General features: G+C 39.8%; 3 protein-coding genes across 3 annotated transcripts; 2 read left to right on the top strand and 1 right to left on the bottom strand.

The window, feature by feature from the left end:
* Positions 1-380: 380 nt before the first annotated feature.
* Uba2 (Ubiquitin-like activating enzyme 2) lies at positions 381-10,786 on the top strand. The gene is made up of 8 exons (XM_074091468.1): positions 381-656; positions 725-879; positions 1,632-1,779; positions 1,947-2,154; positions 2,627-2,913; positions 3,973-4,144; positions 4,681-4,848; positions 9,147-10,786. The coding sequence occupies exons 1-8, from the start codon at positions 513-515 to the stop codon at positions 9,686-9,688; spliced, it is 1,824 nt and encodes a 607-aa protein (XP_073947569.1). The 5' UTR covers positions 381-512; the 3' UTR covers positions 9,689-10,786.
* A 1,175-nt stretch (positions 10,787-11,961) lies between these two features.
* Positions 11,962-13,541, bottom strand: LOC141430658 (phosducin-like protein). The gene has a single exon (XM_074091469.1). It carries the CDS (start codon positions 13,303-13,305, stop codon positions 12,505-12,507), a length of 801 nt encoding a protein of 266 aa, XP_073947570.1. The 5' UTR covers positions 13,306-13,541; the 3' UTR covers positions 11,962-12,504.
* A 215-nt stretch (positions 13,542-13,756) lies between these two features.
* LOC141430656 (proline-, glutamic acid- and leucine-rich protein 1-like) lies at positions 13,757-23,107 on the top strand. The gene is made up of 13 exons (XM_074091466.1): positions 13,757-13,896; positions 13,971-14,118; positions 14,198-14,318; positions 14,639-14,782; positions 16,098-16,237; positions 16,703-16,852; positions 17,028-17,123; positions 18,100-18,256; positions 18,953-19,068; positions 20,000-20,099; positions 20,679-20,858; positions 21,855-22,024; positions 22,306-23,107. Exons 1-13 carry the CDS (start codon positions 13,893-13,895, stop codon positions 22,991-22,993), a joined length of 2,214 nt encoding a protein of 737 aa, XP_073947567.1. The 5' UTR covers positions 13,757-13,892; the 3' UTR covers positions 22,994-23,107.
* The last annotated feature ends 339 nt before the right edge of the window (positions 23,108-23,446 follow it).

The following is a 23,446-nucleotide window of genomic DNA, read 5'->3' as shown; positions in this document are numbered from 1 at the left end:
CGAGTTTCGTAGTAGCCCAGCTGCTCGGCAGCATTCGATCAAAGTAATTCAGGCATCTGTCAAAAGATGGCGTATGTTGAGCTAGTTATCTTGGTATTGTACTATTTAATTACGGTCGGTGTGAACATGCGCGTAAAATGTAAACTATAAATTAGGGATTTGCTTTAGTTAATGTGCGTAATTTGATTATGATCAATACACTAAACATGTCTTATTTTTTTAGTTTTTCTTTTTATAGTTTTAGCTTACAAAATAAATGTGATAAGGATAAAAATAGAATCGATTTTTTGATCGAATGTGGCAAGTGAATCGATTCTTATTTCTTAACTAATCACCATTTCTGAACGAGCTACAAACGAACGAAGTGACGCCAATTTTTGACAGAAGTTACTTATTTATACTATACTATACTAATGAATGACTGCCACTGCCATTCCGCGTTAATTTCGTAAAAGTATTTAATTTAGTAGGTATTTTGAATAAATATAACTGAAAACTAGAGAATAATCACGATGGTCGCGAGAGTGGCGGGCGTTTTCGATGAGAAACTCACTGGAGAGATCGCCAATTCCAAAATTTTGGTTGTAGGCGCCGGCGGTATAGGTTGTGAAATTTTGAAGAATCTCGTCTTAACCGGCTTTCCTTACATTGAAATCGTGAGTAAATCAGTGGTTAGCTTGTTTATTTTTACTTTGGTGTGGTCTTAACGTGTTTCTTGTTTTAGATTGATCTCGATACTATTGACGTAAGCAATTTGAATCGTCAATTTCTGTTTCACAAAGAGCATGTTGGGAAATCGAAGGCTCAGGTAGCGAAGGATAGTGCCCTCAGCTTCAATCCTAACGTGAACATAATAGCGCATCACGACAGCGTCATCAGGTAAACATATAGTTCAATACAATACTGTTATGTTTATAACCCTAAAATTAAGGATACGGATATTGTAAACAAGAGGTGTATATGCTTATCATCTTACCTAATAGTTTTGTCTATTGAAAGATTTTAATTATGATTAACATTCAATTGAAATAATTAAATAGGTAACAATATAAATCTAATTTTATTTCATAAGTTTTCCACTTAAAATGAAACTATAATTTTATTGTTATTAGGTACTTAGCCTATTTTTTGTGTCTCACAGTGTGTGCAAAAGTGTGCCCATCTTTGTTTGTATATATAGACATGCCTGGCCTGAGGCCATATTGCCTAATGTTTCTAACGCTCGTGATCACAATCAAATGACAGATTTCCCATACAAAAAGTGTCATTTGATTGCGATCGCGAACGTCAGAAATGTTAGGCAATACGGCCTCCAGTCCCATTTAACCTTTGGTATGCCGCCGGACGGATCCGTCACAGCATACTAAATGTTTATATGTGAGTGTGATGCAAGTGAAAGGGACGGATATTAATTTGGCATACCAAAGGCTTATTAAACCTATACATCAGTGATTAAATTAGTTTTAATTGGACACTGAAGCCTATTACCAACAGTGGACATCCTATGGATTATACGATGATGAATAAAAATATTCAGCTCATGTGGTTCCATTTACAATAAACTGTGAAGTCATGCAGTTGGACTGCTGTCAAAAACTTGTTTTCTGTAGTTTTGTTTATAATTATTACAGCAATGACTACAGCGTCAGCTATTTCAAGCAATTCAATATTGTGATGAATGCGTTGGACAACCGTGTAGCCCGCAACCATGTGAACAGGATGTGCCTGGCAGCCAAGGTGCCCCTCATTGAAACAGGGACTGCTGGATATGCAGGCCAGGTAAGCTGTTCTATATAATCTTCTAAAAATAATCTTATTTAATCTGTTTCTGTGTTTAATCTTTGTGGCGCAAACTACCAACTGCCTACCCTGGAATCTACCTAATGCATGAACATGAAGAGAAGAGAAAAATAGATGTAAACAACAACCATTTTTTTACCATTCAGGTGGAACTCATCAAAAAGGGTCTGACTCAGTGCTACGAGTGCCAGCCTAAAGCTCCCCAGAAGAGTTTCCCGGGGTGCACCATCCGCAATACCCCCTCAGAGCCAATCCACTGCATTGTGTGGGCCAAGCATCTCTTTAACCAGCTGTTTGGTGAAGAGGACCCTGACCAGGATGTCAGCCCTGATACTGCTGACCCTGAAGCAGCAGGTATGAAATAATATAACTTCATTAAAATTTATAATATGTAATCACACACAATCAGGGCTGTGAAGCGGGACCAATAATATCAGTATTCAAGTGGGTAAAGTCAATTTGAAGCCTTGCACAGAATTAAAGTTTTGTACAATAAAAACCAGTCTTGGATGTCCTAATCATAATTAAATGAATAACAAATTTGCTGTATATTATTAGGCATTGTCCAACAAACTGTTAATTTCAATCAATTAGTTATGTAGGAAGTACCTGTATATTATAAGTGCCTGTTGTTTTGCATCATTTTGACTATGATAGCAGTATTCATGTTTTATACTTTGTTGGATGTATATATCACATCCATTAGTCAAATTAAACAAACTGACCAATTCATTACAATAATTTATGCCAGAAAATGTACGCACTTTTGTTTAGCTTTCCCCATAAAGCGCTTGGCTACGTACAGCAAAAAATATATGTTTCACAGGGGACGCCGGTTCGTCAGCCCTAACATCAGAAGGCACATCAGCAGGCAATGTAGAACGCAAGAGCACCAGAACCTGGGCAGCAGAGACCAACTACGATCCGGAGAAACTCTTCTCCAAACTATTTGGGGATGATATCCGCTACCTGCTCTCGATGGAGAACTTGTGGAAGAAGCGGAGGCCGCCGACGCCGCTGGCGTGGGACGCGTTGCCGGGGAAGGATGAGGCAGTCGCCCAGCACTCCGGCCTGCCTGATCAGCGAGTATGGTCTGTTCATGAGTGTGCGCAGGTGAGAGTAATTCAAGTGAATGATCTAGGACTAAGCAAATGTTATTCATGTCGTCCGTTCAGTTTGTTTGATTGATTTCCCAGAATCGTTATTTCCTAGTAGTAAAATTTCCATTCACATTTTTTCCCACTATGTTTTTTACTGAAGCTTATTTTCACAGTAGCGTTTTTTTTTTCAATCAGAATCAACACAGACAGTGTCGACAGAGCTCCCGCTCAGGCGGAGCTCCTTCTTTTGTGTTGTTTTGGCCGATGTGAACCTAAGCCTACCTATGTTTCTGTATTGAGAAAATAAGATTCAGTAAAAAAGCATATTGGGAAAAAATCCGAACGGAAATTTTGCTACTAGGAAATAACACACAAACATCATGCCTGTATTCCCAAATGGGGTAGACAGAGCACATGAAACATTACCGCTTTGAAACCACTTTTAGCAATTATAGGTTTTAAGTTTGACAAAAACGGTACAATAGTGACAGGTTGCTAGCCTGCCGCCTACGGTATACATTAACCGATATTTATAGGAAATAACGATTCTGAGAAATTAATATAACAAACTGTCCGATCGGAAAATCTGCCAGATCATGAAATCCTGCCATTTCATGAGATGCCTATGAGTTCAAGAGGTGGTAGACAAGGAGGGAGGAAAAACATGTTTAAGTAATAGAGCCTCTGGTCTGGTCTTTTAAAAACACATTCTTTTGTAATAAATTAACTACTTAGACTCCTTCGACTTCGAATTGCAAGCCGATCAACACTTACTGAAACTATCTAACATCAAAACCTACACAATCCAGGACACAAGTCTTTACACAATATGCCCATTACTAAGCTTTGTGAGCTTTTAAGCGATAGGATCGCCTATTGTCTATCCTGAATGTTTGTGTAGTGTATACCTAGTTTTTTGTACTGATTTGTGGTGTGCAGTAAAGAATATTTGTATTGTATTGTTACTAACATACCTTGTGTCGAACACGCAGTATGTCCGACACGCAATACGTCCAACGGGCAATGAGCTTAAAGCGTACCTATTGGTTACTGCAACCTATAATTCTTCCAGGTATTCGCGGCAGCGTGCAAGTCGCTGCAAGCCGAGCTGGCGGCGCGTCCCCCCGGCGACCACCTGGTGTGGGACAAGGACGACAAGAGCGCCATGGACTTCGTGACGGCCTGCTCTAACGTGCGCGCGCACATTTTCAACATACCGCTCAAGTCGCGCTTCGAGATCAAGTGTAAGTCCCAAAGACCCATCACAACACAGACCACAAGTATACAATGATCAACAATTTTGATAATCAAGTATTTTCACACTGTTAGCATAAGTAAAGCTTTGTGCTTGTGCTTAAGCCACCAAAAAACCATAATTGTTAATATAAACCCCCTTGCAATTCGATACACATAAAAATACATTAGATGGAAAGAATAAAAATAACATTGAATAGTATAAAGTGGTTTTAGGCATTGAAGCTTAGAAAGTAAGTTTTCATGCACATAAAATACAAAAACCATAGGTGCCCGTTTTTTTTTGCATGGGGTTTTATTTAAATAAATACTATATTTTACTTCCTTTACTATACTTTAGCTCTTATGATAATAATACGTGGGGTGCTACTTACACTATGTAAAACCCTAAATCGCAAAGAATAAAGCTGTGTTATATCTAGGGGCGCAGCAGTGTCCCCGCCAAGCCGAACTAATAAGCCCTTCAGTTTTCGCATGATCTAATTATTAATAATAAAATTGATTAAGATGATTTGTTTGGTCACAGCGATGGCAGGCAACATAATCCCGGCCATAGCAACCGCCAACGCCATCGTAGCGGGTTTAGCCGTATTGAGAGCACAAGCAGTCCTCAGCGGCGACATAGAGAGCTGTTCCAGCGTCTATCTGCGCCCCAAGGTCAACCACCGCGGACAACTGTTCGTGCCCGAGAAGAGTAAGTTACCTTACCCCTTAGCTATAGCGGCCGCTAACGCCATCGTAGCGAGTTTAGGCGCATTGAGAGCGCACGCTGTTCTCAACAGCGACATAGAGAGCTGTTCCAGTCTCTATGTTCACAACCACTTCAACTAACGTGGACAACTGTTTGTGCCCGAGAAGAGTAAGTTGCCTTACCCCTTAGCTATAGCGACCGCTAACGCCATCGTAGCGGGTTTAGGCGTATTGAGAGCGCACGCTGTTCTCAACAGCGACATAGAGAGCTGTTCCAGTCTCTATGTTCACAACCACTTCAACTAACGTGTACAACTGTTTGTGCCCGAGAAGAGTAAGTTACCTTACCCCTTAGCTATAGCGACCGCTAACGCCATCGTAGCGGGTTTAGGCGTATTGAGAGCGCACGCTGTTCTCAACAGCGACATAGAGAGCTGTTCCAGTCTCTATGTTCACAACCACTTCAACTAACGTGGACAACTGTTTGTGCCCGAGAAGAGTAAGTTACCTTACCCCTTTCCATAGCGACCGCTTACGCCATCGTAGCGGGTTTAGGCGTATTGAGAGCGCACGCTGTTCTCAACAGCGACATAGAGAGCTGTTCCAGTCTCTATGTTCACAACCACTTCAACTAACGTGGACAACTGTTTGTGCCCGAGAAGAGTAAGTTACCTTACCCCTTTCCATAGCGACCGCTTACGCCATCGTAGCGGGTTTAGGCGTATTGAGAGCGCACGCTGTTCTCAACAGCGACATAGAGAGCTGTTCCAGTCTCTATGTTCACAACCACTTCAACTAACGTGGACAACTGTTTGTGCCCGAGAAGAGTAAGTTACCTTACCCCTTTCCATAGCGACCGCTTACGCCATCGTAGCGGGTTTAGGCGTATTGAGAGCGCACGCTGTTCTCAACAGCGACATAGAGAGCTGTTCCAGTCTCTATGTTCACAACCACTTCAACTAGCGTGTACAACTGTTTGTGCCCGAGAAGAGTAAGTTACCTTACCCCTTAGCTATAGCGACCGCTAACGCCATCGTAGCGAGTTTAGGCGTATTGAGAGCGCACGCTGTTCTCAACAGCGACATAGAAAGCGGTTCCAGTCTCTATGTTCACAACCACTTCAACTAACGTGGACAACTGTTTGTGCCCGAGAAGAGTAAGTTACCTTACCCCTTAGCTATAGCGACCGCTAACGCCATCGTAGCGAGTTTAGGCGCATTGAGAGCGCACGCTGTTCTCAACAGCGACATAGAGAGCTGTTCCAGTCTCTATGTTCACAACCACTTCAACTAACGTGGACAACTGTTTGTGCCCGAGAAGAGTAAGTTACCTTACCCCTTACCATAGCGACCGCTTACGCCATCGTAGCGGGTTTAGGCGCATTGAGAGCGCACGCTGTTCTCAACAGCGACATAGAGAGCTGGTCCAGTCTCTATGTTCACAACCACTTCAACTAACGTGGACAACTGTTTGTGCCCGAGAAGAGTAAGTTACCTTACCCCTTACCATAGCGACCGCTTACGCCATCGTAGCGGGTTTAGGCGTATTGAGAGCGCACGCTGTTCTCAACAGCGACATAGAGAGCTGTTCCAGTCTCTATGTTCACAACCACTTCAACTAACGTGGACAACTGTTTGTGCCCGAGAAGAGTAAGTTACCTTACCCCTTTCCATAGCGACCGCTTACGCCATCGTAGCGGGTTTAGGCGTATTGAGAGCGCACGCTGTTCTCAACAGCGACATAGAGAGCTGTTCCAGTCTCTATGTTCACAACCACTTCAACTAACGTGGACAACTGTTTGTGCCCGAGAAGAGTAAGTTACCTTACCCCTTAGCTATAGCGACCGCTAACGCCATCGTAGCGAGTTTAGGCGCATTGAGAGCGCACGCTGTTCTCAACAGCGACATAGAGAGCTGTTCCAGTCTCTATGTTCACAACCACTTCAACTAACGTGTACAACTGTTTGTGCCCGAGAAGAGTAAGTTACCTTACCCCTTAGCTATAGCGGCCGCTAACGCCATCGTAGCGAGTTTAGGCGCATTGAGAGCGCACGCTGTTCTCAACAGCGACATAGAGAGCTGTTCCAGTCTCTATGTTCACAACCACTTCAACTAACGTGGACAGCTGTTCGTGCCCGAGAAGAGTAAGTTAACGCTAACGCCATCGTAGGGGGTTTAGCCGTATTGAGAGCACAGGCCGTTCTCAGTGGCGACCGACATAGAGAGCTGTTCCAGCGTCTATCTGCGTCCCAAGGTCAATCACCGCGGACAACTTCGTGCCCGAGAAGAGTAAGTTACCTTACCCCTCCGCATAACGCCATCGTGGCGAAATCAGAAGTGCACTTAGAAGGGATTTTCCGAATTTCCTGCGGTATAAGGAATGAAGAGGATGCGAGAAAGCTTCAGCGCTGCTCGTTTTATGAGCTCACTAGCTTTTGCCCGCGGCTTCGCTCGCGCAGTATTGCTATGTAGTTTAAACCTTTTTTCATCCCACAGGAACGATACATTATTTCGGGATAAAAAGTAGCCTATATGTTAATCCACGGTATTTATTACCTGTATGCCAAATTTCATGCAAATCCGTTCAGTAGTTTTTGCGTGAAAGAGTAACAAACATCTAATCATCCATCCATACAAACTTTCGCGTTTATAATATTAGTAAGAAAATAGTCATCATCATCATCATCAGCCGGAAGACGTCCACTGCTGGACAAAGGCCTCCCCCTTAGACCGCCACAATGAACGACAACTCGCCACTTGCTTCCACCGGTTTCCCGCAACTCTCACGATGTCGTCAGTCCACCTGGTGGGAGGCCTGCCAACGCTTCGTCTTCCGGTTCGTGGTCGCCACTCAAGGACTTTTCTCCCCGAACGGTTATCTGTTCTTCGAGCGATGTGGCCTGCCCATTGCCACTTCAATTTGCATATTTTTCCAGCTATGTCAGTGACATTAGTTCTTTAACGAATTCGAAGAAAATAGTAAGATTCGCAAAAACGTTATGATTAATGCCTAATCTGATGCTGTACAATTTTATAGTAGAAAGATGCAAATGTTATCTAAATTATGATGGCTGGACTACAAGTTTTCGCTAAAATTGCTTAAAAGGCGGTAACGAATAACGGTAACTCAGCAAAGGGTAACCACAGTTAGTCATGGATAATTTACAATGAGTTACGGTATGTTAGATAACGAGTTATGAATCGCCTAGTTATGCGTAGCAGTAAGAAAATGAATAATTAGACTTACATTATTCTGTTGTAATTTAATTGTTCTACTTTCGTTTGTGTATGGCTAGCTTTTACTAGCGTCGAAGCGCGTGAACCATTATGCCTAGCAATTTAATTAAAATTCTGGGAATTTCCCAAATTTCCATGGGAATTCTAGAATTGACGGGTTAGGTCCTGAACGCCTTACTTCCATTTAGCCTTGGCGAGCAGAGCACCTTAGTTGTATTATTGTCCGGGTAGCAAAATGTCTTGGTCTGTAAAACGCCCTCACTACTTTAAGCCATAGTAGACAGAATGACTTGGCTGTAAAACGACTCCATAATGTTTTAGTAGGTAAATGATCTGGTCTGGTCTTGTAAATCTATTTAATACAATCAAGGTCTACTTGTGCATTTCACGACGTAGACAAGTCTTCCTGAAACTTGGCCAATTTTGTAATCATGGCATTAGATAAACAAGTAATTTTGCATACTTGGTCAGTGTAATACTGAGACGTTTTGAATACCAAGCCTAAATGCAAGTAAGGCCTTCAGGACCCAACCCGAATTGACTAGTGGTCTTCATTTACTTCGTATAGGGAAGGGAGCATCCATACAGTAATTCATGTCTTTAGACTAAGCGAATGGATTTCGTCCTACAGATCCAGTTTGCGTACCTACCAAATTTCGTCCATATCCATCCAGGCGTTTTAGGGTGAGAGATATCAATATAATTTAAATAACATATTTCGGAAAACCAGAGGCTGTAGGTATTGTCTAGCTTTTCTGGCACTCGCGATCACAATAAATGTCAGTTTTTGTTTGCGAAAGCATTTGATTGTGATCGCGAACGTCAGAAACGTTAAGCACTATAGACCCTCAGATTCCGTAATAGTCAAATATGTTAGTTAAATTAATTAATTACAATTATGAAAATCACGCACTCACAAATCTAGTTATTAACAAATTTAGCCAATTTCCAATTATCGGGGCTCCTCTCAGTAGAACAAAGTTGAAGAAAGACGATTGAATAAAACAAAGCTAGGCTACATCTTTGCGTCGATACTAACTGCACTAACGTTCGTTGTTTTTTGCAGCTCTAACACCCCCCAACCCCAAATGCTACGTCTGCGCCGAAAAGCCTGAAGTATCCCTGGCTTGTAACCTAAAACAACTCACCCTCAAGGAACTCAACACGGCCTTCAAAGACGGCCTCAACATGCAAGCTCCCGACGCGACCGTCGAAGGAAAAGGCCTCATCGTACTCTCCTCAGAACCTGGCGAAACCGACCACAACAATGATAAAACTTTAGAAGAAATCGGCCTGAACGACGGCTGTGCTTTACTAGTCGACGACTTCCTCCAGAACTACGAGGTAAGAGTGAGATTACAGCAGGAAGACGAAGAAAAAGCTTGGCGCTTGGTAACCGACGCCGATGAACCTATGCCAGCTCCTAAGGCCGAGGAAAAGGCGAACGGTTCCAACGGCTCGGAGCCCAAACCTGGCCCGTCCAGGTCCAAGGAAGACAGTGACAGCGACATGGAGATTATTGAAGAAGATGATGGTAGCGAGCCTGCCGTCAAACCCCCAAAGCGTAGGCGCACAGAAATGAGCGATGAGGTCGTCGAACTATGCTAGTATACCTGACGTACATACCTATTTCGCCCGGTAATTGCCTCGATGTCGCCTCAGGAAGCTCGGGCAGATTGAGGCGAGACGATGCTATTTGCGTTAAGATGCCTCATTAAAATGATGCGAGCATTCCATTGCGGGTACTACAGTTAAGTACAGATCTTTGAAATGTTTTTCCATCGTATTTTATCGGATAAGCTGGTATTTATCTTGCTATCTCAATTAGCTCGAGTAAACTTCAGTAAGCTAGTTGAGAAAGCAAGATAAATACGAACTTTACCGACAAAATACGGTGATAAAACATTATTCACTATATCTATAATGAAATGAAAATTAAGCTCAGATTTTTTATGTTAATCATTATTTAAAGGCATTTTTGTGAAACATAACAATAAATGGTAACTACTACTATAAACAATTATATTTTATAGAAAATGTCATTACATTAAATACTGATCAACTAAAACTTGTTGATGAAAAGGGATCTTTTTCATTTTATTAGAAAAATCCCTAAACTGGACCTTGTTAACAGAATATGCCTTAATCGATTATCTACGGCAATCTATTGCAACCCGCACGGGATTTCTCGCACCATCTAGATATGGCTTTAGGTAGGCGAATTTCCTAAGTATTGACTGAGCCCACACATAATATTTTCTAAAGGGAGTGTCTGGCACAAAACGTTTAAGTAAGAAAAGAACACCATGCTCGAGTTGCTAATAGCAACTTTCAAAGAGATACAGTATCTTTGTTTGTATTGTGAGTTGACAGAAATTGTGAATCAGCCAATGTTAGTGTCTACATGTTTTGTATTCATCAGAGATTTACGTCTTGGAGGATTAAAAGCAACTTAGATGATGTTTATGGCGGAAAGATACCACATCTTAAGCTTAAAACGTCTAGGAAGATTAGTTTTTCATAAACATAATATTTCGTATGCTCCAGAGACGTACCTACTCGCGAAAGTTAGTGTTGAATTCATAGTAAGTATAACTTACTCCCTTATCTTGTGGAGTACCTAAGTGTGTGTAAGAACAACGTAATTTAAGATCTGTAATAAAACTTTTTAAACATTCTATCTCTTTAATAAATTGGCGACATAAATTTGGGATTTTATTTGGCTTCCCTAAATTTACATACAGAACGGCAAAAAATTCAATAGTTAATTTTGTATGGAGAGAGGGCAAAATTTTGTGTCTCTGAATATATAATTCTAGGTCTAGGATTTGTCAATTGTCCAAACATACAAAACACATTAACTGAAAATGAGGATGAGAGTTATTAAAAGAAGATTTCGCATGTTAAATTCTATATTAATTAATATATCCCTTCAAATATCATAAATGCTAAATTACAATAAATATGCTAATCAGCATCTTCATTTATTGCATTACATTATGAACACAAGGGCTCTAGACTGAAGTCTTGAATTACAATTAGTTTTTTTTGTAAATACTCGAAACATTTTATTTGATTGCAAGCACCAAAAATGGAATACCCTCCTGACGGCCAGTCCTTTATAAAGGACTTATTGTAACTTGAACGTCAAACTCTATCATAAATGTCAAAAATCATAAATCTAAAATTTGACTTGGGTGTTAGGAGGATACAATAACATAGCATACTCATAATATTATGAAAACAGGAAAACTAAGCTAGAATTATGTAAACATAAATGCATAATACCATTTTGCTAAGTACAACATGGAGGTGTGATTTGATGACATAATAAGTTAGCACTTCAAACACAAATTTTACCTTTAACTTACATAGAAATATGGTACAAATTACATTGATAGCTAGAAACTAACATGCCTCAGGCATACTGTGACCAATTTTAATATTACAACACATTTAGAATATCATATAAGCATATAGCCTCTTAGGATAGACAATAACTAAATAAACTTCAAAAACTGTAGAGTAACAAAATTGGTCAAAGAAAGTAGACATAAACTGTGAAACAAACTGAATACTGTAAGATTGGGTTACTTTAGCCTTAAAGAGTAACTTTGGCCATTGAGATCAACTCCATTCAGGTTTTAGTATTAAAAATACAAATGACAAAATAAACACAATAGATATCAAATTGATATCTGCTGATACCTATACCTTATCATCATCATCAGCCAAAAGACATCCACTGCTGAACAAAGGGCTGCTCCTTAGAATGCCACAATGAATGACAACTTTGTATCCACCTGTTGCCCGCAACTCTCACAATGTTGTCAGTCCACCTAGTAGAAGGGATATTACATTGGAATTAAAACACATTGCCATTATGGTTAAATTTAGCTGACTGTCCATGCTTTATTGAGCTCTTCTATATAGTTTTCATATCAGCCCAAGTTGCCCTTCATTGGGTTAAAGTACCCTGACTTTACAGTATATCAACAATATTTTTGTAAAAAAATTTTGAAACATAGCTCAAACAACAGAAAAATTTACTGATTCCGAACATGTATATAAATCACTATCTTAAAAAAATGTTGCTTAGTCAATTTCTCCTTTCAACTGTCTATAATGATCGTGCACCATCCTAAAAGTGAGACTTAGCACATACAAAGATATGATTTTATTACCATTTTTACCAGGATTATATTCTAAGGCATATTTGATTTGACACATTTCATCAATAAAATTACAAAAAATAAATAAATTTTATCAAGAACAAGATAAAACTGGTATAAATCTACTGGGACAGGAATGAAGAGTTTTAATCTCCATAAATACATGTTAAGGTGGTTTCACTCACTTAATTAATACAATCTTGCAACAAAAACATCACACAGTTTAAATTAAAGCTACATGAGGCGATTAATCTATTTTTCTGGCAGCATTCCATACTCTATGAGAAAGCGTTCCACATCTGTTGCATAGAAATCGTCACCAAGTTCTGTGACCAATTGGACAAAATTGCCAATAATTTGGCCATTTTTATAGACAAGTATTGCTGGTACACCATCAATGCGAAAATGACGGCTTAACCCAGTAATATCCACAGCAATACGGCAAAACTTAATCTCAGGATAATCTGAAGCTAAAATGTTCAAGCATCCATCCATGGTCCTGCATGCTTTAGCACTGTTGTTGTAAATATGGATCAATACTGCAACTTTAGGGTCTTCCTTGTCTATAGAGTTCAAGAATTCATCCTGAGTCTTGAGAGTATGAACCTTCCCGAATTTAGGAGTCTTCTTCATTTGCGCCATGAGTTCTTGCATCCGCTGTTTCTGGTATTTCAATAGAAAATCTTCATCCAGTAGTTCGTTTAGCTCATCTTCCAGGACTTCGTGCTCTTTGTCCTCTTTTTCCTCTCGCTCTGGCTTAACTGACAACGTCAGCTTCTTCGCTAACGCAACGCGTTCTTTCTCGAGTTCTCTTCGGTTTTCAGCTTCTAGCTGTTTAAATCGACGCCAGTCTTCAAGTACCCCTTTCGGGCCCGTATTACTCGCTGATCCTGACCAGCTATTTATAGGCGGTAAATCTGCAGGTGCTGCTTCTACCTTAGATGGACCTTCTTCATCGCCGCTTCTACTATCTTCATCACCGGATTCATCTTCACTACTACTGCAGTAGTTGTGCAGTTTTTCACCCAATATTTTATCTTCCAAAGTAGCCATGTTACTTGATTACTATGTTTCGTTTTCACACAACACGACTCTCACGCCAATTACAGTCGACTGATAGAACGTGATGAGGAAAATTATGTTATAATTTGTAACAAAAGGATAATCGTCGTGCACCACAAGCTCGCGCAAAAAACTGTTTATTTTTCGGATCAACGACTTAAACGTCGAATTCGAATGAGTGGGAGTGAGTGAGGTGAGGTGGTAAGTGTGTGTAGTGTAGTGTGGTGGAGAAGCGCGACAAGCGCGTTAAATTGATATGGTAAACTTTTTAACCGCTGTTATACCTACTTATGAAGACGGTATTTAAAAATTTTGCGGGTTAAACAGTAGCTCAAACGTACGACACCCCTCTAAAATATTTAAGACACTGGTAAAAAAGCCACATATTGTTTTGCTAACTTAAAACTCGAATGCATATAAGCTTTGCTTAAACAGCATTAAGAAAGCACGTAACTGACAGATAAACTAACCTCTAAAATTTCAATTGACCAATAAATGTGTTTATCCACGGTGTTTATCTTATTTCTGCGTAATAAATCTCAACCAGGGAATTATAAAGAATACAGTGAGACAAAACAATGAGTAAGTATAAATAGTACAGTTAATAATTACATTGCAAAATACTATTTTATTCTATATAATTTATTATTTTGCAGATCAAATATTAAATAAAGTTCGGGGCCTTGACCCGCACAATCTAGACGCAGCAAAGGAGGCTCTATCTTCGTTTTTCTCTAATTTAACTAAACATAAAGATGGCGATTGCATCCATTGGTTGAGAACGCTAGAAAATGTTATAAACCGGTATTGTAACCTTTCCATTTTAAAACAGAATTTATAATTGCTCATTTTTAACCAAAAATTATCCGTTTTTTTTCTTCAGCTTTCCTAAACTGTGTGGATCTCAAAGAGCGACAATAGAGAAATATTTATGCCACTTCTTAGAAGCAAGCAATTACAACACTGTTGTAGAGGCTGCCAAGTGTGCACATGCATTACAACAGGTACGCAACTGACTTTGCTGGAGGTATTATGCATTAGATAAATAGTCGTTGCCTGCGGCTTTGTCTGTGTCCCAGGGAACTTGCACTTTCCTGAGTTAAAAAGCTGTTAATCGTAGACAGCATAGCTTACTATTAGTGGAAGTTTTTTTTACAATTAGTTCTGGAATTCCAGAGACTACCTCTATGCCAGTTTGCCCTTAGGCATAGGCCTCCAATAGCCTCCCATTGACTATAATCAGTAAATCTCGTCTTCCATGGCCCCATTATCAAGAAGATATCGTCCACCACATATGCAAATTAAAATTGTGTTTTATTACCAGGTGCGACCAGGCCAGGAGAAGTCTTCTACGCCTAAAGTATGCTGGAGGGATCTTATGTGTGCTCTCTGTAATGCTGTACACTCTCTCATCTCTAAAATATTCCCCAATGCTGCTAATATTTACAGACATAATGAAGATCAAGAGGTGAAGTAAATGCTTAGTTACTATTATAGTTTATATCTAGTTAGAAAGAAAGAAAGATTTATTTGGTTCCATCAGTACCACCACCATACAGTAATAAGACTAAAACAAACAATAAAAACTAAATTACGTGGTGACACAACAGGACACCAAAAAGGCCTCCACTCAGCATGTGTGCCATACGTAATATATAGCAACGCTGGTTTTCTGTGGAGCTCAGTTTGTCTGTAAATGCATGGAAAATTAAGGACACTTTTCCTTGTTATAACAACCAATAGTTCTAATGATTATAAATGGGTCAGTCAACTTTTTAATGTAGCTTGTTGCCATGGTAATGTCTCCTGAGTTACTTATTAAAAGTATAATTTTATGGGGTAGAAATCCACTAAAAGTTAGGAGTTGTGACAGTTTTAAGGCAATTTCTACATGGCTCATCTTCTAACCACTTGACAGTCCAGAGTACGTGACCAATATGACTCCAAAGGTTTTTTTTATCGACGGATCACCGCGCCGCGCGTTCACAATTTTCTAACTACAAGGTTTTGAATAAAGAAAAAATACTGTGAAGTAAATAAATGTTTACTCATTCAAATATTATTTATTTCTATTTATTTTCTTTATTGAAAAACAAACAGTAAATCATACATGTAGTACATGCAGGTAAATCATGAGCAGTAAAGTTTTCACTGATATGATTATTTATATAATAATAGCTTTTAATATAAGATTTGGACACTAAAGTAATCACGGACAGGTTGAAGCACTGGTTTTGGATACCATGCTATCGTCGGACTGTCAAGTGGCTATACATGCCAACAGAACAAATTACAGACATTTTTATAACAAAGTGAATAACATTATTATTATTATTATAATAGCCTCTTTACTTCCATTTTGAATCAATCATCATCATTTTTATCATAAGTGCATGCATTACATATTCATTTAATTATACCAATTATTACATATACATTAAAAAAAATTACATAACATTTCATTTCATAATAAATAGCAATTAGTTAAAAAACAATTCAATATGGACCCCTCAATGGGTAAAGGCCTCCTCCATTTTGTTCCACAAGTGTCCGTCCTTCACTTTAGTAAGGCAGTTTTCGCCAGCATTTCTCACTAATTCAATTCAAAGTCAATAACATACACTAATAAATTGATTGAACGATTTAAAGTATGGAAAATTAAAAACAATTTTTTCTTTATAAAAAGCAATAGTTCTCATGATTGATGAATAATGAAAAACCCAATTCCTCATTTTGAGAAAAAAGAAGATGATTAAGTCAACATATAAATTTTTTCATTACAGTCAGAACCATCCAACTCTCTTCTACTGTCAGCCTTCAAATCCATTAATGTGGTGTCCGGAGAGAACAACATCCTGAACAGAGAAACCCTACTCTGCACGAGGCTGAGAAATACCTTCATCTTCATTCAAGCTATGCTTGTGTAAGCATCTATTTCCTTCATGCGGGATTTACACTCTTGCCTCGCGCCTCGTCTCGCGACTCGTACACGAGTGGAAATGCCGCATCAAAGTTTTAATCTATACCAAAGATTTCCTAGTGATTTTCTTTTGTGTTACGATCTGCATAAAATGTAGAACTTTCTAAGTTAATGGGCATCAGTGTTGTATCGTAAATTTCAAGTTCGATTTAGATTTATTGAGACACTAATTCATTTTGAAAAGTTTTGCTATACTTACCTAAGTCTTAAAATGCATGTAATTATTTTTCATCAAAAAATCTAAAATCGTGAATACTTCTAAAACCGTGTAATTTTTACTAAACCTGTTTAAAGGTTTTTTATAGGAAATAATTGCACCTTACCTACACGCCGTTTTCATCATGATCACGAATCACCTGTATACGCTGGGCTGATGATGATGATGATGTTTTTTTGTGTACCCGACAGCGAGATTTACCCAGTAGCGAAGCCAGTGCGGCCGCAGTTGGTGCTCGACGTGGTGATCCGAGCTCTGGGCGCCAGCGCGGGCGCCGCGCCCCAACACGTGGCCACCGTTAAGCAGCAGGCACTGAGGACACTGGATGCTCTTGTAGCTTGGTAAGTACTACACAAGAAAAAACGTAACGTTGTTTGGCCACATGAGTTTCGTTGGTTAAAAGAAAATACTAATAAATATAAATAGTTATTGCATTCCTTGTCTAAACATATCAATCTTTTTTTAATTTAATTATTTTAATTTCCTTGCTAAGATTCACTGTTGACTTTTTTTCAGCTTAGGTCCAAATCTGATCCCATATTCGCCGCTGGTTTTAAAATGCGTGATGCAGACTCTAAGATGGGCAACAGATAATGCCAGTGAAGAATCAAAGTAAGCACATTTTATTTTCTTCATAAAAACATGTAATACATATAAAGTATAGTGGGCATGGCCAGAGACGATGGCAAGTGCCCCGACGGGGCTACTCTGGTGCCATGGAAGCTGGGTAGGGCTCTGGTGTGGGACGCAACGTGTGTGGAGACTTTCGCCGCAAATACTCTTCTCTTTTAAAAGACTATGAGTTGGCGGCGCTCGCAGTGGAGACAATGGGTCCCTGGTCGGCTGACATGAGGGCCTTCATGGGGGCCTTGTCGTCCCGGCTGATAGAGACCTCAGGAGACCCCAGAGCTGGCGCTTACCTCTCCCAGCGAATATCTCTGTCTGTACAGAGAGGTAATACCGCCAGTGTGTTGGGGTCTATGCCGCAGGAGGGCCTCTTAGATGGTGTTCTCTTTTTATAGTTAGGTATATTTATTTTTGTTTCCTTTTTTTTATTATAGCCATGTATGAAAAATGTATCCTTTAGTCAATAAATTTAGTATTCATTATTCATAAATAAAATATAAAGTGATTTTACTGTTCAAAGACATCGGTTACACGTTAGTTCTGGCGTCAGTTAAGTTCATGTCTGGTTTTCTGTCATTCACATACATTTTCATTAGCTTGTCAGTCCGATACTGTAATTCTGTCGTCATTCTGACCAGAATTGTAGACTAAACCTATGCCTATGAACTGATGCCCAATAAAAGCTGTTCATTGTTGCCCGCCGCGCGAATAGACCGCAGGCGGGTTGAGAACGGCCAGTCCCGAAGATTCACGAGCACTGCATTTAGACATCGCGGGCGACGGGCCGTTACCCCCGGACAATTTCACAAAAAAAAGATGTAGCTTTTTTTTTTCAATTTTGGAAAAAAATATGGTTTCTCCAACTCAGAATCAAGAGCACAATCGATTCAGATAGTTTAAAGTTTTTCTACAGTACAAGGCCTAACAATAGATTTGTAATCGTTAACCAATATTGTTACAGTAAAGTGCGCGTATCAGCATACAGCAGTTTAAGGCTTTGGCTGACCGCGCTCCGCTCGCACCGCGCCCCGCCCTCCCGCGGCCGCGACTGGCAGGACGAGCTGACGCAGCACGTGGCACGGGACGTCACGCCCGCCGCACACACCGTGCAGCTCACAGTCAGTACAAGTAGCCAGTAGGGTAGCTGACACCATCATGTACCACAGTTTAAGGCTTTGTCTCCTCTGATCTGTCATTTGATTCCGTCTTCCGACGCTCGCTCGTATAAAAACTGTCTTTTGATTGCGATCGGGAGCGTCAGAAACGTTAGGCAATATGGCCTTTGGTCTAAGTAGCAAGTGATCTAAAAAGCAACTGGTCCTATCCTGCTCGTGTTGATAACTTGAAAAAATTTAGGTTAGACTAGAATTGCGTCAATGCGCGAAGCGCCTCTGCCACGCGGAATAGGAGCTCCGCGTGGCGCTCCGTTGACTTTGGGTCATAGAATTAATCGTAGCCGTGGTCACGAGAAGAATAAATGCAATGTGGCCGTAACGACGTGGTAATTAAATGATATTGTAACGGATACTCACGCCTTAAATCGAGTTACCGAATTAGTTAGTCGAGGGCTACGAATTAGCCCGAAACATGTCGAGCTAAACTCGATTTAAGACGTGAGTTATCCGTTACAATATCATTTAATATGAGTGAGTCTCACGGTAGTTTCATGTCGAGATAATTATTACTCGTTTCGTTAAGCGTGATAAGTACCTGGTGTTGTAATAGTTATAAGAAAAAAATCAAGAAAGTTGAAAACATTATATAGTGTAATAATTCACAAAACCAAGGATTGTGACCGTATTTAAAAATTACAGCTAAACAATCAGACGAGGAACTTGTCCAAAAAGCAGAAGAAAAAGCAAGCGCGTGTCAGCCTGCAGCAGAGCTCCATCGCCTCCTATTCACCGCAGGAGACTAACAAACCACCAATGTACGTACAGGGTAATTACTGCCCACCTTACACTAAAATGAATTCTGGTCACCTATAATTTTAGTATAAGGTGGCCAGTTATTAAAAATGTGGCCAGTGCCAAAATTCACGTACCATCAACCAAATATGTGGTCTACCACCCTAGAGTTGATAATCATTTGTTACAGTTTTTGCAGGTGGTAGGACCTTGTGCAAGGTCCGCCCGGATCGCTACCACCATCTTGCTCGCTAATCCTGCCGTGAAGCAGCAGTGCTTGCACTGTTGTGTTTCGGTGTGGAGAGTAAGACAGCCGGTGAAATTACTGGCACTTGAGGTATCCCATCTTAGGCCTCTAGGTTGGCAACGCATCTGCAATCCCCCTGGTATTGCAGGTGTCTATGGGCGGTGGTGATCTCTTACCATCAGGAGACCCACTTGCTAGTTTGCCATCCAGTCAAATAAAAAAAAAAAAAAAAAACAGTAATGCCAATAGACGTGTCTGTTAACTTGAAAGTTCGACTTTATCGACATATTCATTAGATAGGAACTTGTTTAAAAATTGATAGGCCACTTATTTGGCTGACCGTACCTAGAACTAGCGATTGAAATTTTGGGATTTTATTCTGATGCCGTGTCACAATCGGGATAAATAGTAGCATATGTTATTTCTACTCTTTTCTCAAAAGGTCGGCAATCCATCCGTAATTAAACTTATGTTATGAGTTATGAGTGTCCATGGGCGGGTGATTGCTTTCCATCAGATGACCCGCCTGGTTGGTTGCTCCCTATCATATAAATAATAAAAAAAACTAACAACTTTCATGTATCTAGATCAAGCGGTTGAAATTTTCGATTTTTTTTCTGTGTGATAATTTCTGGCTTGTCTTATAATCACAAATGTATTCATTAATAAGATATGTTAAATTTAATTGACTCTCTATGCCTTTTTAGCTCTACGGAATCAAGCGATCAAATAGCAATAGCAGCTTTGGAATGCACAGAAATATTCCTAACGGTGTGCGGAATGTTTTTGAAACCAGCCACCCACAAGGTATGTAAAGTATACTATTGTAAAGAAACCGGACAGGTGCGAATAACACTTGTGTGGAGAGGGTTCCGTTTATTCCTAGACATTACGGGAAATATGCCATAGACTACTAATAGGTTTTTTTCCTATTATGGTTCTATACCTATGTAACTATATATTAGATTTTCTGTATATATTCTTTTAGCACAGATCTTTGGAAGCTGCAAACTTGAATATACAACTCTAGTATTGGTCCTAACAACATTTGGAACAGCGATTAGTTTGCGATTTCAATGTATATGACCAGACTAAACAACTTGTATACCTCTGCCTATATGATAATGATGATGATGATGATGCTTATTTACTCTTGTCCTTCTCATGTTCTTCTTTTGAATACAACCTAGGGCTCTTCAAGCCTAGTGAATAGGCTGTCATTGAACCAGTGACCTCGTCTATCTTTGACCTCATCTGCACTTTACATTAGGTGAGATAGGGGGGGGTCACTCACGGTCAGGTTTATGTAAAAAAAAACCTCTTCCAAACTGCATAGCATGTAAATTCCTGTCTGAGATATACTGTATGAAGTATTACTTTTTTTAGGCCTTCCACGAGCTCCTGGTCCGAGAGTCTTTCCAACTGGATAATTACTCGAACAACCGCGGCTACGCTTTACTGCAGGCTCTAGAAGCTTCCAGAAAGACAGCTCCCCCTGGCGTTCCTCCACCAACACAGTACTGCCTGCAGCTGTACAGTGCCTTGCTGACAAGCCCACATCCAGAAGTGAGTAGAACGTTATAGAAGGTGTTATTGTGTTTTTTACAGTACAGAAAAGTCTAATGGCGCTCTCAAAAATTTCAAACGAAGTTAAATTTAACTAAAACTAACAAGCGTATAAAAAAATGTTTATAACAAAAAATTGAACCGTCCTTTGAAAAATTTATTTTTTGTTAAAGTATTTATTTATTTTTTCAAAGAAAAATCGTCACGAAATACGTCAAAGATGAAATGTCAGACCTCACGTGAAAACGATTGTGATTCCAAGTATGCTAGACAATAAGGCCTCAGATCGCGTAATGGTGGGTACACACCGGCGCAACGAACGCCAACGAAGGATATTCAACGTCGGCTAGCGCACGCTCGTTGGCCTTCGACGGTGCGTCAAAATACATTTAGTGGTCTAGCAAACGATTGTTGGCACTTGATTCCGGCTTGCATTACCAATTTAAAAATGGACGACCACGATATGATTATAATTGCTACTTTTAAATACTGTAATGAGCTCTCCATACTTAAGTGGCGTGTATGGCGTGAAATATACAGGGTGTAACATTCATATCGGTCAGTATGGAAAAGTCAGAAACTCTAAGACATACGAAGATCTGTTCGTACGAACCAAAACAAGTTTTTTAAAATGTATGAATGCAGTTTGTCTTGTTACTAAAATCGATGACATGGTTTCTAAGAACAGATCTTCACAATTATGTCTTGTCTTATAGTTTCAGACTTTTCGATACTGACCGATATGAATGTTACATCCTGTAGACGAGGTTACGAGAGGGATAAATCAGACGCCTGCACGCTACGCTCTTTCGCTTCAACTGAGCGTTCGTTCGTTGGCATTTGACGACCGTACTGACCATACCTTTTATTTCGACGATCGTTGGCGTTCGCTAAGCCGTCCAGACAGGACCAACGAAACCCATTCGTTGGCGCTTGTTGGGCCGGTGTGTACCCACCATTACTAAAACTTTACAGTTACTTGTATTCCTTCCACAGATAACAAAGTTCTGCTCTCAAGCACTCCTTGACATAAGGCTGCATCTCCACTGTTCCCCAGCAACACTCAACTTCGCTGCAGAAGTACAGAGCGAGAGAGAAGTAGAAGACAAAAGGAAAGTGTCCAGAAGGAATAGAGAGGCTTTGGAATCTTTACTTGGGGCCGACAAGTAAGTATCAAGCAGCAAACGATGAAGTAGAAAAGGAAAGAAAAACTCAATATTTTCGTATAAAATAGTTGCCATATACTAGCGTTTTACGTCAAAAATGTACCGGCTGCAAAGAAAGTGGCGCCTAAATTTAATTTAAATTTTTTTAAATACCAATTTACCCAGAATCTTATCAAAAATCATGACCAATTTCATCATTTTTAGCTTTTATTCCTATGTACGTAAATTGCAGAACGCGATTTTTATTGATGTTGTCACCAATATTATTTTCCTATTTACAGGATTCCGACAAAAATCAATGAAGTAGAGATAATACCCATAATAGAAGAGCCAGCTAACAAAAAACCTCGTTTGGAAGAAGAAATTTCCGACAAAATAAGCCTACACAGCAGTTCAGGAAACTCTGTAGAAATATGCTATACGGATTCTGACAATGAAGTCGAAGAAGTTTCAATAACCCACGAAATAAGCGCAGAAATACACAACTCTTCAAATGAAACTGAAGAAATCAATGAAAAATCCAATATCCATGATGCTGTGACCCAAATGCCTCAACTAGTTTCAAATGACACAATAGATGGCACAGCTAGCCCCGAGTCTATGGAGGTTGTTTATGGCAACCCAAACACAGGAACCGAACGGGTTACTGTACTGGAAAAATTAGATGATGAAAACTTACCAAGTACTAATGATACTGATGATGTGCAAATCACTTGCGGGCAAATGATTAAGTCATTGGATGATGACCCGAAATTGGATAATGATGTTAATGAACAGGTTAAACTTAATGAAAGTCAGTCTTGCGAGCCTAAAGTCAATGGAATAAAATCACCAGAGAAAGTAGAAGCCGATGTTGTGGAAGGCAGTGTAACTGTCAAAATAGCAGCTAATAATGAAGGAGTATCTGTGGAAGATATGCTAGCAGATTTTGTTGATGAAGTTAATGATGATAATCTTACAAAAGCTTGATTTTTTCTATTCGGAAGTGTAATTGATGGTGCCAATGTTGTTGAATTAATAAGATGTTATCTGCCATGTATAAGCATATGCTTTAAGCGAAATAAAGTGATATGATAAACACTTTCTTCTACTTTATTTACTTTCTATTTTACTTCCTACGTTTCTACTCTACTTGCCTCTTAGACTTGCCTACTAGCGGTTTTTGCCACAATGCACAATCTTACATTCTATGCTTCTAGATCTATCAACGTCTCAAAATGTTCCATCCAGATATTGGCCATCACCGGTGCCACGGGACGGGACTACCCATAGCAACGCCATCAATCTGTAGATAGTGCTGTCCTCGATACAAAAATTAACTCCCTTCTAAACTATTTCTGGGTAGTACCACGGCCACTGTAATGTGGTCGAAACGTCGAGATAAATATTGGTCGTGTAAATAAGTCCCGTTTGTGGTATTTT

Source organism: Choristoneura fumiferana, chromosome 8 (assembly GCF_025370935.1).
Source record: "Choristoneura fumiferana chromosome 8, NRCan_CFum_1, whole genome shotgun sequence".
Lineage (NCBI taxonomy): Eukaryota > Metazoa > Arthropoda > Insecta > Lepidoptera > Tortricidae > Choristoneura > Choristoneura fumiferana.
This window is presented reverse-complemented; position numbering and strand designations above follow the sequence as displayed.